General features: G+C 31.5%; 1 protein-coding gene and 1 long non-coding RNA gene across 2 annotated transcripts; both read right to left on the bottom strand.

Annotated features, from left to right (window-relative positions):
- Window positions 1-1996: 1996 nt before the first annotated feature.
- LOC105202875 (39S ribosomal protein L13, mitochondrial) lies at window positions 1997-14643 on the bottom strand. Its single transcript, XM_011171563.3, has 4 exons — window positions 14335-14643; window positions 13981-14104; window positions 2497-2651; window positions 1997-2359 (listed from the first exon to the last, which is right to left on the bottom strand). Exons 1-4 carry the CDS (start codon window positions 14356-14358, stop codon window positions 2126-2128), a joined length of 537 nt encoding a protein of 178 aa, XP_011169865.1. The 5' UTR covers window positions 14359-14643; the 3' UTR covers window positions 1997-2125.
- LOC120358787 lies at window positions 3607-7118 on the bottom strand. The gene is made up of 2 exons (XR_005575645.1): window positions 4399-7118; window positions 3607-4192 (listed from the first exon to the last, which is right to left on the bottom strand). It is a non-coding gene; the product is annotated as an uncharacterized LOC120358787 (long non-coding RNA).
- Window positions 14644-14875: the final 232 nt, after the last annotated feature.

Here is a 14875-nt window from a genome sequence, read left to right as displayed (position 1 = left end):
GTAGAGAAAAGGATAAGTAAGTTAGAAAGCGATAGTTTAGATGAAAGGAAAAAGAAAATGTTAGTTAAATTCTAGAGGGAAAAGGAAAAGTATAAAAGTAGGAAGGCAGAAGAGGAAAGGGAGAAGAAAGGAGAGGGGTGTCAATAGGTACAAGGTGTGTTCAAAAAGTAACGGGAATTTTTAATTTCGCGGGTTTGGAGAGTCCGACAGTCAAATTTTTTTTTTGTTTATGTTGGTATACATGCCCCTGAAGTATGCTGAAATGTTGAGCTGTATTCATTGTTTACTTTGTCTGTGGCAGCTGCTAAGGTTACACGTGTTTTTATAAGCTCGGCGATTTTCGTTTCTGAAAAAAAATGAATCAAAGAATTTGTATCAAATTTTGCGTAAAAAATAACATAAAGTGTAACAAAGTGTGTGAAATGTTAACAAAGGCCTATGGTGAGTCTGCTATGAGTAAAACAAGAGTTTACGAGTGGTATAATCGTTTCCAAGATGGCCGTGAAGACGTTGAAGATGACGAACGCCAAGGACGCCCCAGCACATCAAGAACCGATGAAAACGTCGAAAAAGTGAAAGAAATGGTTATGAACAATCGCCGAATCACAATCAGAGAAGTCGCTGATGATGTTGGCATATCAATTGGCTCATGCCATGACATTTTTTCGAATGTTTTGGGTATGAAACGCGTGACAGCAAAATTTGTTCCAAAGTTGTTGAATTTTGAACAAAAACAGCGGCGAATGGAAGTTGCTCAGGAGTCATTAAATGAAGTCAACGACGATGCACAATTACTGAAACGTGTTATAACAGGTGACGAAACATGGGTTTACGGATATGACGTCGAAACTAAGGCTCAATCGTCCCAGTGGAGACGAAAAAGCGCATCGCTGAAAGAGCTAAAGGCTATCCCAAAGATCGAGTTTGAGAAGTGTTTCGGGGATTGGAAGAAGCGCTGGCATAAGTGCATAATATCTAATGGTGACTATTTTGAAGGCGACAACATTAATGTAGACGAATAAATAAATATTTTTTTCAAAAAACGAAAATTCCCGGTATTTTTTGAACACACCTCGTATATTGGATGTGTGCTGTGCTTGTGACATGTTCTATGTATTTTATGTAATTGTTATGTTATGTATTTGTTATTTATTTGTTAGTTCAATATGTATTCCATGTTACCTGTTATTTTTATTTTTGTGTACAGTATTTGAATGGAGAGGCGCGTATATATATATATATATATATAAAAGAAAATTTATATAAAGTAGACACATGCGCATGAAGAGACTCAATGTCTCTAGAAAATATGGCGGAAGAAATAAATGAAGTAGGGTAGAGAGAGAGAGAGAGTAGAGAAAGTGTGGAAGGATGAATGGAATTAAGGAGTTTCTGTAAACTAAGTCCCGCTTCTTGGCGAAAGCTGAATGGTACAATAAATATATATATAAATTCACATTTCAAATTTGGCCTTTCTCGCGAGGGTACTGTATAATATTTATACAACTGTACATAAGGAATTTGAAGAAAGATTCCACCATTTATATGATACATAGTACACACTGCAATGAACCAAGTTTATTAAGTTTTTTTTTTCTCAGGAGTGTACTATGTGTCATATAAAGTTGGACACCTTTTTGCATATTTGTATACGAGTGAGCGCGTATATTTTACACACACATGTGCGCGCGCGTGTTCGAAGAAAAAATATAGATGTACACACACGCACACACACCTTTTAATACTCATTTTTATTTGGAATGATATATAAATATATTGAAATATTTTTAATTTGAAACTTTTTGCAAAGTCTAAACAGGTAGTACATCCTTACATGCACACGCATACACACATCCACACATACGTATGCGTACACGCGCATATATATAACGAATTTATATTTACTTGGATTTATTTCTACAATTGTAAATAGATTCTACGTAATTGAATGTTATTATAAATTTGGATTCGAATTTCCGAAATTAACTGGAACTAAAGCAGATATATTTGAACTTTATTTACGCAAAGAATTATAAACAAGGTTTTTTAGGCATTAGTAGATACATTAGTAGATACATTATTATTTTCAATTGCTATATATATTTATAATATTTTATTGAATTTATTATTCAAGAATATAATTTTTAGGATATTTTAAAAGTTGTGGAAAATTGTCTACTTCCTTCTGTGGAATATGATCTAATCGGACAGGGATGGTCCTTAGCTGTTTGATTTCATTAGTAATATTTTTCAATATGTCTTCAGGTATTTTTTCATCTGGGAATATATGTAGTCTCTGCATAGTGTACCTTCGTTGTAAATTTTTTGGCAATGCTCTGTATACAGCTTTTTCTACAATCTGTTCCAATTATATACATATGTATATGTGCGTGCGTGTATGTGTATACACACATACACACACACACACACACACAAAATTAAATTACTTATATCATAAAATTTTGCATTATTATGCATGATCAAGAAATCAATTACCAGAGTTGGATCCTTATGATGTAATTCCCATGCAAGAGTCCAAGTAGCACCTCCGTGATACGTATTGTGATGAAAATATACACGTTTTCGCCATTCATCTCCACGTAAGGCGATTTCTTTGCTATTTATTACTACTACATGATCGCCGCAACTGTCTATATAAAAATTAAATACATATTAAGTCAATATAAGAACATTTTAAGGCTCCTATATACTCGCTGCGGCCGTATTAAAGTCGTGACGTCATAAACAAGAAATCACATAAAAGTTTCCGACATAGCATTTGTAAATAAAGCGAATTTGGATAAAACAAAATAACGAAATCGCTTTAAAACACTTGTAAAAATAGACTAATTATCTTTTGTCTGCCTACTAATCAGTAAATAGTCGTAAAAAGCACGTAAAATAAAGCTATTTAGGCAGAAAAACACTTAGCTAAAGTTTCCGACGTGACATTTGTAAATAAAAAGAATTTAGATAAAACAAAATAACGAGATAGCTTTAAAACACTTATAAAAATCGGCTTTGACTATCCTTTTTTCACCTAGCGGTCAATAAACAGTTGTAAAAACACATAAAGTAAAGCTTATTCGGACAGGAAACACGGATAGCTATTGAAAGGAGTGAAAAAATATGCTTTTATGTATAAAATTTAAAGAAACTTTACTTACGGTTCATTTTTACGAATTTGGTAAATATGAGTCACATTTTCACAATGAAACTCATAATAACAAAATGACATGAATGACAAAATTTCATTGTCAATTTGCCACGTTTCACATCTATTCTAATTTTGTCCGCAACGGTACGTCGCTAAAGTTAACACGGAGTTTTCGGCTGAGGCGCCAGAAGCCTTAATAGTGTTGATATTTTTCTAAAAATTTAAATTTTGAGACATTAAATATATTAATCCTTACGGTATCGTATCATGGTTATTTCCGCAATTCATTTCTATTTATAAGTGCCTCAAAATTTTTAAATTGATTACACTATTTTTTAATATAAAGTATAGATATTTGTTAGGCTATAGAAACTTAAAAATATATTCATAAATTTTTACAGTTTTTGAACCATTTTAAATATTAAAAATAAAAAAGTAATTGGATGCGAGATGCCCATTAATATGAGAACATTTTATATGACTTTGTAAATGTGTGAATTATATAAAAATTTCAAATAGATTAACTGCAAAATAATATTATATTTAATAAAAGAAACGTAAAGTGTTTATAACATACTGAGTTAATTTTTATAAAGTCTCCAAATTAATATTCTTTGCAAATGTAATTATTTGATGGAGTTGATTCGCATTTTGTTGCAAATTTCCGATATTATAATACATTGAATGATGTATTCGCCGTGCTTATTATCATGTTAATTAAAAAACACTAATGTATGTACATAATTCGTATGCAGTGATGCTTAGCGTACAACACAGAATCTCTTACAAACTTTCAAGTTCTAATTATATAAAAAAAAATTTGTAAGGTTCCTGACTCCTCAGCCGAGAACTCCTTGTTGACGGAGCGACATTCCGTCGCGGACAAAATTAGAACTATTAGGTGCGCAACTAAGTTCCCGCTGTTTGTCAATAGATTGCTCCACTAGTAAGTGCTGGTTAGAGACCCTATATCAGAGACTGGACAGGCGATAATCACTTTTGATTGGTTCTTCAGTTTTGGTTCTCAACTCCCGCCTGTATTTGAATTCCAATATTCGTATTATGTTTAGATGTTATAGAAAAATCGAGTATAGGAAATAAATAAATAACATTTTTTTTATAATGTAATACAATATATTTTATTTGAATATAGTATGCATTGCCATTGACTTACTGTCATATTTTTTACATTTTATTGCATTTTTTTTTTATTAAAAATCTTCAATCTAAAAATTACAAACCTCTTAATTATATTTATATATAAGTTGTGACATGGTAAAATATGGTTAGCTGTAACTTTACTACATTCTTTAATTAAAAAATTTTTTAAACTCATATCTGTAATGTTATTAAAATATTTAGAATAATGTCGAAACATTTGTTCAAACCTAAAAAAGATTAAAAAAGTTTCAACATTAACAAAAAATAAACAATTATTTGTGTAACATTTTAATTATACGAATTTGGTAAATGAATATAATATTGGAGTTTTTGAGCCAACTAATTTTAAACATTTATTACACAGTCTGTATTGTTTTGTAATAGATTGTATGAGGTACCCGGCAATGCTATATAAACTATTTAATTCTAAATTTGATAATCTTATTAAATGTTTATTGAAAAGCGGAATTGCGCTATTACTTGTGTTATTATTGTTTATATCAATGTTTTCTTTATTTGTTTGTTTTTCTTCTGACAAATATTTAATAAAGCCTGATAAATATTCGCTGTCATCATTATCATAGCTCTAGAATTATTACAAAATGGGGTTGCACAGCCACCCATTTTTTATAATTTTTAAAATAAACTTGCACAAAGAACACACAACAACAATAGTTTTACGTGTCACGTGATTTCGCGTTTAAGTTAAGGTTAGATACGTCAAGAATAAGTTAGAGAGAGAAGTGTATCTCTTTCTCTCTCGTGCGATTTTGCCCAAATCGCGTCTTGTCCAGACTCTGATATAGGGTCTCTAGTGCTGGTCAATTTAAAGACTGCGTTCCGAAATTCACTGCCAGTACTGAAAATCTATAGTATATATAACGTGAACTATAGATTTTCAGTACTTGCAGTGTATATCGGAACGCAGCTTTAGACATATTCAAAACGTCATGAATCAAGCTTAGACATATGGTAAACAAACCGCGTTGACACGTTAGTGATTTTATTTTGGCGTCATATACTTTTGATTGTGTGAAAATGTCTGATTTTGTGCCAAATAATCGTCATTTGCGGAAAGTGTTGATTTTCTTATTTCATTCAAAGAAAGCGGCGGCTAAAGCGCATCAAGAGCTCCAAAAAGTTTACGGAAATGCTGTTCTAAGTGAAACAACGTGCCGTGATTGGTTCCGTAGTTTCAAAGACGGTGATTTCGATGTTGACGACCGTCCGCGTGAAGGAAGGCCAAAAACATTCAAAGACGCTGAATGAGCTGTTGAAACCATCACTGGAGAACGGTATCGACTTCAATTGATGCGACTGAGCCGAGCACTGCGCGAAAAACGGCCACAATACGAGCAGACAAAGTGATTCTATTGCATGACAACGCTCAGCCTCATTGCCAAACCCGTTAAAACCTACGTAGAAACGTTCAGGGTGCCGTCACATGTGTTGCGTAGCGTAATTTGCGTATTCTAGTAACTTCTAAAATACGTTACGCCATTTTAAAAGCCTTCTTTCACAAAAAAGCGTATTTCACGGAATTTCAAAAAATGCATATCTAATGCAACCAATTGCTCATTAGGATTTTTCTTGTACTCTCTAACAAAAATGCTAAACAAATTTACGATTGGTTTTTGTAATTTACGCGTCTCGGAAAGTACGCCTCATGTGAAACTGATACTCTGCACACTAGTATGTGTGAATCATCTATGTGCGAATCTAACCTGTGCGGGCATACATCGCACTTAAGTTAAAACCTAAACTCTTGTTAAGAAATTGGAAATTTTGTCTATTAAAAGAACTCTTGTTAACAAATAGTTTTTACATTTGTTAAAAAAATATATATTGCTCCTAGGTTATACCAGAAAAACCTAAATCTGAAAAAGTAGGTTCACTTTTTTGTAAATATTGCACTTAGAATATATTTTTTTTAAACTGCTAATTTAATTAATTATAATGCTTTGTGTGTTAAAAGATTGTTGAAGACATCGTTCGTACAATAAGTTCTCCAAAACTTGAGTTGTCTTAAAGTAGCAGCATTATATAAGCAAAGCAGCATTATATTATTAAGTTAAGAATACATGTGTTACCAATACATGTATTACTACATGTACAGTGTTTCTTACGCATGAAATTGAATTTGACGTAACGATAATAACGTAAAAAGCGTAAAGTAACTAGGCGGAAGCTGATGTTTTAGTAAAACAATATCATTGGCACAAGTTACGCTTACGCAAGTTACGCCCTATGTGACGGCACCCTCAAATGGGAATTCCTACCCCACCCGCCATATTCCCCAGATATTGCGCCGTCCGATTATTACTTGTTCCGTTCGATGGCACGTGGTCTGGCCACAGTATAAGAAAGAACAGTAGGTCGGTGTCGGCACCTTTGATATGATGACTACAAAATCGCCATGTTGCTGGTTATGCGTGGATCCAATAGCGTTTGTGAGCGCAGTGGTTTAACTTAACCTGAGTCGGGTTAATGACGCCATATGCTGGAATCGTCCAATCAGAACTTAATCGCCATACTGCTGGTTGTGCGATTCGGTCATGCGCAAAGAACAACTTTCGTCGTGCTTTATGACGGAATCGACCTACTGTTCTTTCTTATACTGTGGTCTGGCCGATCAACAGTTCCGCTCATACCCAAACAGCACATAAAATTGCAGCAACATTGCAGCAATGTTGCAATGTTGCAGATTGCAATGCAATACGGAGACATTGCAGAAACATAAATTAACAATATGCCTGCAACATCGCATGGCATATGCCAGTAATATTCCGGAAATATTGCAATATCATAATTTTTTAATAAAGTAGTGGCAATAAAGAGCCAAAGCAAAATATTCGCGTATAATACTATATTAATTTAACTCATCCATAATTATTCATCTACATTTAGCAAACTAAGATACTAAATTTTCCGCTGAATCTCTACATTCCCTAACAGTACAACCGTCCATATATCGACTGTAAGCCGACTCATCCAAGTCAGACTTTCAAAGTTGACTACAAATCGACTTTGCATAGACGTCTGCAGACATCCTTCAAATGTTGACTCTAAGACATTTAGAAAAAGACATGCGGTCCCGTGGTGCTGTGTGCATCATAGTATTGTTAAGAAACATAAATATTTATAATAATAAGTCCATATATGAAGAAATCTTGATCTACAAGAACCCAATAAACAAACAATATATTTTAATTGTTTTTTTAATAAAAATTTTTTCATATTTAATTTAATTATTGTATTATATTGATATATATTTTCCAATTACATTCTTATTTAAACAAATATCAGAAAAGTTATTCCAAATGCTATTCTGCATTTGCAAAATTAAAAATGGTAAAAAAATCTATAATTTTATATTTGTTTATATAAATACTGTGCTTTAATTATACATATTTTATTTTTTCTATAACGTATATTGACTTAATCTACCAGTTATATACACATATCAGCATAAAGTGTTCATAGGTCATCATGAGAGATCAATTCGCAGTGATCACGGAGGCCAAGCCACGTTCACCAGAGTCGCGACTTGGATGGGTGATCGCTTGGAAATTTCCGAAAAAGATTCCCGAGAATTTCTTTTTGCGAAAAATGTTTTTTAAAATGTTACACAAATATTGTTTTGTTCATTGAAATTATGTGGTGTAATAATATTTATGTGAATATTTTGAAAAATGGGCTGTTTTAATGCAATATTTCAAAAAGCGGACATCTTAATGTTGCTGCAATCTTCCAGCAATGTTGCAGCAATGTTTTGCAATCAAAATGCAATATTACAATGTTTCAATGAAATCATTCTGCAATGTTCCTGCAATCTCTCTGTGATGTATGAGTATGAAGACATCAAAAAATGGCTCGATTCGTGGATAGCCACAAAAGACGAACACTTTTATCATAACGGTATGCGAGCTTTGCCAGAAAGATGGGCAAAAGTTGTAGCTAGCGATGGGCAATACTTTGAATAATTCATTTGTAACTATTTTTTCACAATAAAGTTGCATTTTCATAAAAAAAAAAAACAGCGAGAACTTGGTTGCGCACCTAATAATAGACGTGAAACGTAACAGATTGACGATGAGATGTCGTGCATGTGATGCATGTCATTTTGTTATTATGTGTTTCATTGTGAAAATATGACTTTTCTCATATTTACCAAATTCGTAAAAATAAACCGCGAGTAAGTTTTTTTGAATTTTTGAATTATACATAAAAGAACATTTTTCACTCCTTTCAATAGCTATCCTATCTGAATAGGCGTCACTTTACGTGCTTTTCACGACTATTTACTGACTGCTAGGCGAAAAAAGGATAGTCATGACCAATATTTAAAAGTGTTTTAAAGCCATCTGATTAGTCTGTTTTATCCAAATTGGCTTTATTTAGAAATGACACGTCGGACAAAATTACGTGACCGTGTGTTTTCCTGTTTTAATAACTTCACTTACATGCTTTTTACGACTATTTACTGACTGTTACGCGGAAAAAGGATATTCGTGACCGATATTTAGAAGTGTTTTAAAGCCATCTGCTTAGTCTGTTTTATCCAAATTGGTTTGATTTACAAATGACACGTTGGACAAAATTACGTGTCATTTCACGCAATTTCTCGCTTCTGACGTCACAACTTCAATATGACCGCGGCGAGTACTCAGGAGCCTTAAGATTTTGAGCGATTTTTAGGCACGAGAGGCTTTGTTCTCAGTCTTTCCTCATTTCAATATTTTATCATTTTTTTTATAATAGTTGCGTAAATATTCTTTTTCTTTCAGTATTAAAGCCATACACAGAAAAATTCAAGCAGTAAAACGTAAGCAGTACCACCAAAGAGAAACTATTAAAGACCGTCAACCCTGGGTAAATTTTCGAGGCCGTTACTGGGGCCCCAGGAGCCCGGCGGTAATTGAAGAGCAATGACGTTATCGACTATATGATTGTTAATACAAATATTTGAGTAATACGTTATTAAAATCTTGATTTTTTTATTATACAAATACTTCATAAGCAAATATGCATACTTATATTTAATAATATCATTGTATATTGCTTTAAAATTGTAATTCTTTTTGATCAGTTATTATCTCTGTCGATAATCAAACTTGGATGTTAACATCAAAACTGCAATTTTTAATAAAAATCGAGAATTTGGGTTACAAATACATAAGCATATCTATAAAACTTCAAGATAACAATAAATTATAAAATTAGTACTGTATTGTCAGTTTATCATTAAAAATTTAACAGTCACACAAACTCCCGTAAAGTTAGCGGTCTTTAACAGTCTCTCGTCGGTGGCAGTACGAAAATCGGTAGATTGGATTTGTTACTGCCTATATTAGGTCTTAAATTCTTGATTGTGATTGATTGATATGCTTATTTTACTGCTTTAGGTTTTTGTGTGTCACTGCTTTTAATATTTTTATATAACAATTGACAATATAACAATTGCTCTGTTCATAAAAATAATACAAAAAACTTACGGCGATACTGAAGTCGTCTGTATACGCGAATATTTTTGAATTAGCTGTTCTTTTTATTAAAAACGCGGATTGAAAAATCCTTTTACAGAATTAAAGTATAAACAATAACGAAGGCTACAATTTGATATAAAAATATTAATTATAAATAAAGTTATTCTATAAAATGAAAATGGGTGCCATATTTTACCCTCTTCTCCTCTATGTATATAATAAAAGCTCTGTAGCGCACGCGTAACGCGCGCTTGTTTGGTTTTAGTTTGATATAAAAAACAAAAAATTATAAAAACTTAGTTTTGTTAGTCAACATTTGATGACCCATAAAAATTTGAGATTTTGTATGTATAAAATAACCATGGTGCGCCCTCGGAATTGCAACAAAGAACAATATTGTGCTTTTAGAATAAGCCTAGACCTTTACTCCTTGCCCCGCGCGCAACCAGGAGTTCAACTTTCCGTCAAAAAAAAAAAAAAAATCTGCAGTACCGACGTCAAGTGAGTTCCATCGTCATTCCAGCATCGCCTTTTAATGCTTTAGACCAAAGATACGCAACCCGCTGGCCGCATGCGGCCCGCCTACGGATTTTTTGCATCCCGCCGACTCACAGTTCAAAATAAAAAATCACATTGATTAAATATTACATTAATATGTAACAAATGTTCACAGTTTTATAATTTTATTTTTGCATTTTTGATTATTTTTTAAGAATTTATATTTAAAAATGTAGCTCATTTAATAAATATATTCATAAAATTTAATTTTGATAAATTATGTTGACATTTTTTATTTTCGTATTAGTATTAAGATATCAATTTTTTATCTATCTATTATACACACACATATGTATTCATATTAATATAAATATACGTGTGTGCACGCGCGCACGTTTGTGTTTATGCAGCCCGCAAGACTGCCTTTCTGAAAATAGTCTCAGTTTACAAAAGGTTATGTATAACTGCTTTAGACGAATACATAGAAAAAAACAGAAGTTACTTTGAGAAAATCTTTTTTTCGAAATATTAAGTATTGAAATAAAATTATACAGCGTTAAATAGACATAATTTGAAAAATTTTGCAGTTTCATAAAAAAATATATATACTTTTGTTATTCAATAGTAATTTTCATAAAAGGAAAAAAAATATCGGCTAGAAAATATCCCATATAGTACATTTTATCCAAGAAACATCCCAGCAAATAAAAATGAATATAAATAGAAATAAATTCATTTTATCATTTTCGAATTCACGCTTTTTCGAATATATTTGAATCAAAGAATAACACGGTGCTACAGTGAATTTATACTTTTAAAATGACATAATGTAGGTGTAGGTTATCGATCTAGTATAACAAAACATTATGATGGACAAAACATTTCTTATACATTCCCAAAGTCTCGGTTTTTAGCAAAAAAAGCATTTTTGAGTAGGTGCATGTTGAAGAACTGATAACTTCATTATTTAATTATCTAATTTCAACATTTTTAATACTGTTGGAAAATGAAAGAAAAGACCTTTCCAATAATATTTTTATTATTTTTTTACGATGGAAAATGAGCTACGTTTGCAACATTTTTTTTCTCCAATATTTCCAACTTTAACAATTTAATAGAATATTTTGTTTTATAGTATATTTCTTCTGTTCATATATTTCAAGCACGTTGAATCCCGCGTCTATATCCTGAGTCATTAAAGTTGGTGAAAATTTGATTAATGTTTTTCAGTGCAGCGGATTTTAATCTAACCCGAATCGGATTAATGATGTCCTAAGCTGGAATTATTCAATCAGAACTTAAAATAAAGCATGTGTCATTAACCTGACTCGAGTTGGATTAACTGAACTCGAAAACATAAATTATCGAAGTTTCTCTAAAGTCACGTCGAATCGAGATCAGAATAGGAAAGCGCGTCGCGGAATTCGACATGCTTGAAATATATGAACAAAAGAAAAATACTACAGAATTAAATATTTTATTAAATTGTTGTTGAAGTTGGAAATATCGGGCAAAAAAAGAAAAAATTTTACATCTTTGCGAACATAGCTCACAATCAGTCATTGTCTATTATAGAAAAATAACAAACATATCATTGGAAAAGTCTTTTCTTCCATTTTACAATATAAAAAATTTGAAATTGTATAATAAGTAATGAAGTTGCTATTTTTCAAGTACATGCACCTATTAAAAAAAATTTTTTTTTTTACCAAAAAATAAGATTTTGGAAGGTTAAGAAATTTCTTGTATATCATAATTTTTCACTAGATCTACACTATAGGCCTGTTCGTGTTGCTGTACTTCTTGCATTCAATATCTTCGTCGTTTCTCTCTTTCCTACAGTCGAATATATATTTATTTCATCTCGGGTGCAAAAAGTTTTGAGAATTTCAAGCAACTTGAACAAACCTTATGTCACTTCAAAAGTGTCCTATTTTTTTTATTTCGTGTAATATAATGGGACATGAATTCATTTGAATTCAAAATGATGAATAGTGCATTTCATAATTTAATTCATTTAAGTCCATTTGAATTAAAAAATACTCCGAGACCCTAAAGCGTGAACTCGGATAAATTGAAATAAATTGCAATTTTTCAATTTATTTGATTTTATATTAAAATGAAGATGTACTCTCGAGTTAAAACAAATAAAAGAGTTTGAGCGACTAATGAAGATAAGGCTGGGATGCAAATTCAGTTAATAATTCTTGGGATGCAAATTCAATTACTGTAATTTAGAAATATTTATTCCTTTGTGTCTTCAAGATTTTTTATTGGACGTTTTGACTCATTTCGAGTAATCATCAGTAACAAGAAAATCTTTCCTGCTTCATGCTTGTAGTTGGCTGAACATCCCTCCGGTTTCCAAATCAAATGGAATGTCCTTAAACCCATTTTTTTTTTATTGTCAAGTGACAAGTAGGAACCTAAAACTGCATAGCCAAATTCACGTGATTCGCAATACAATAAAATAAGATTCTCGTTTGAAGTATTAATGCAGAACAATCTCGCTAGTCAAGAGACAAATGAGCAATTATTGCTCGTTTGGAAACCGGCGGCATATTCAGCCGTTCGTCAACTACAAGCGTGAAGCAGTGAAAAGATTTTCTTGTTACTGATTATGACTTGAAATAAGTTATTTGAAGATCACACAATATGAGATTGTTTTGATAATAATATTTACAAAAATCTAATTCTTGCTTTGAAATATTCAATAAAGAATGTTGAAAATACAAAGGAATACAAGTTTTTAAATTACAGTGAATTTGCATCCCAACAACTGCGCCTTATTCCCATTAACTGCTCAATCACTTGAATTTATTTTCGTTTGCTGGAATTCTGAGTATAGAGTATTTTGGAATGTCCAAATATTCTTATATTGTCCTCTAGTCTAGGATGTCCTTTAGAGTTCTGTACTGTATAGGATATCTTTAAAGGAAGAGATTTTTTTTAATATTGTAAAAATAATCTCATATTGTGCTCTTCAAATAACTTATAATATTAAAATAAAAATAAATTTGGCTGAAATTTAAAATCATCAAATTCTTTAAAAATAAAATTATATGGAAGCAAAGTTATGATTGTTTCGCATATAAACAATCAAAATTCAATAACTCAAATTTTTCATGGAAAGAGCTAAAATCTTTGAGTTGTAGAGATTTCAACTTATTGAAGTTTTCGAGTAAAAGAAGATTAACTATGAAAATTCAACTTAGAAAGGCGTTCCGAGCATTAAATGGAATGTATTCATAGCTATAACTTTGAATTATAGAAGCAGCGACAATAGAAGTTTGATTTATAGAGGTAAACTTTGATTTGTAGAGATCTGGCTACTTTAAATTTGTGTTATATAGATAAAGTAATACCTTTCAATATCTAACAAATATCTAACAATTCAAGTTAAGATAGGTTTTATTTCGACTTATAAAGATTTTCCACAGCAGGGCAGAAAAAATGAACAAAATTTTTGTATTATACAGGTTTTCAAGTTATAGAGCTTGACTGTATGTAAGAATATAATTTTTTATGTACATGGATATGAAACAATAATTGTTAAATAGAATATAATAATTTTAATTTGATGCTCTTTGATAGTTTTTTCTGTATAGAAATTATATTAACTTACATATATGTATAAGTGTTCCAATAAAAAAAAAAGAACAGCTATGTAATACTTACTTAGTGGATGATATATTGGCTTATAGAGTCCCATAAGATAATGTTTTATTACTTCAGCACTTTTGTATGGATCTTGCCACTTTGCATTGTATATGTGCCAAATGCGGGCAAATGTTCCCCATTGCTAAAAATAAAAACAAATGTAGATATATTGCAAAATTTGCAATAATCTAAGGATAGCAAAAACATTAAGGGCTGCACTTCAATTAATAGTAATTTATAACATGTAAAAAATATTATAAATGATATAAAAACAATGAGATAAAAAGAAAATTTTTTTAAGATATTTCGGTTATAAACGATACATGTATGAAAATTGCAATTTTATACGTGCAATATCAATGAAACACAAACCTGTCCTCTACGCGTGAGTGACATAACAATTTCTTACAATAAACGTCTTTTATCTTTATAGAACTACTATTGCGAGTTTTTTTTAATCCCAGTTGTAGAGTCGGTATTATGCCTTCTACTACTTAACCTTATAGTAGTTCGAGTCAGTTCGAGTTCAGTGTTCAGTCGACTCGGAGTGTGGAGCGAGTGTATGTATGTACATATATACAAGTGAGAACGAGTCGTAGGTCGTAGGAGTATGCGACAAGAACGAATCTAGCCGTTTGTTTTCTGTTCCTGAACTCTTTAAATAAGTGTACATACACTTAAAATGAAATAGATAGATATTTCAAAGTTAGCGAAAGCAAGAAAGAACGTTCCAGTGCAGTCTAGTGCAGGAATAGAAAACACGCCTTAAGCCCGTATCAGACTACGCATTGAAGATTGAGATTAAAGATTAAAGATTGAAATTTGACCAATCAAACCAAGGAAATTTTAACTCCTTTTATTTTGATTGGCCAAAGCTCAATCTTTAATCTTCAATCTTCAATTTTCAATGCAT

The sequence above is a fragment of the Solenopsis invicta genome, chromosome 10, assembly GCF_016802725.1.
Source record: "Solenopsis invicta isolate M01_SB chromosome 10, UNIL_Sinv_3.0, whole genome shotgun sequence".
Lineage (NCBI taxonomy): Eukaryota > Metazoa > Arthropoda > Insecta > Hymenoptera > Formicidae > Solenopsis > Solenopsis invicta.
The sequence above is the reverse complement of the archived record's forward strand: the minus strand, read 5'-3'. Positions and strand labels throughout refer to the sequence as shown.

Coding starts and splice junctions, on each gene's coding strand:
- LOC105202875 (XM_011171563.3), bottom strand. CDS start 14,358: ATGTCACTCACGCGTAGAGGACAG. Junction 2,652..13,980: donor GCCAATATATCATCCACTAA/GTAAGTATTACA, acceptor ATTTTTATATAG/ACAGTTGCGGCGATCATGTA. Junction 2,360..2,496: donor ATCATAAGGATCCAACTCTG/GTAATTGATTTC, acceptor TAATTGGAACAG/ATTGTAGAAAAAGCTGTATA.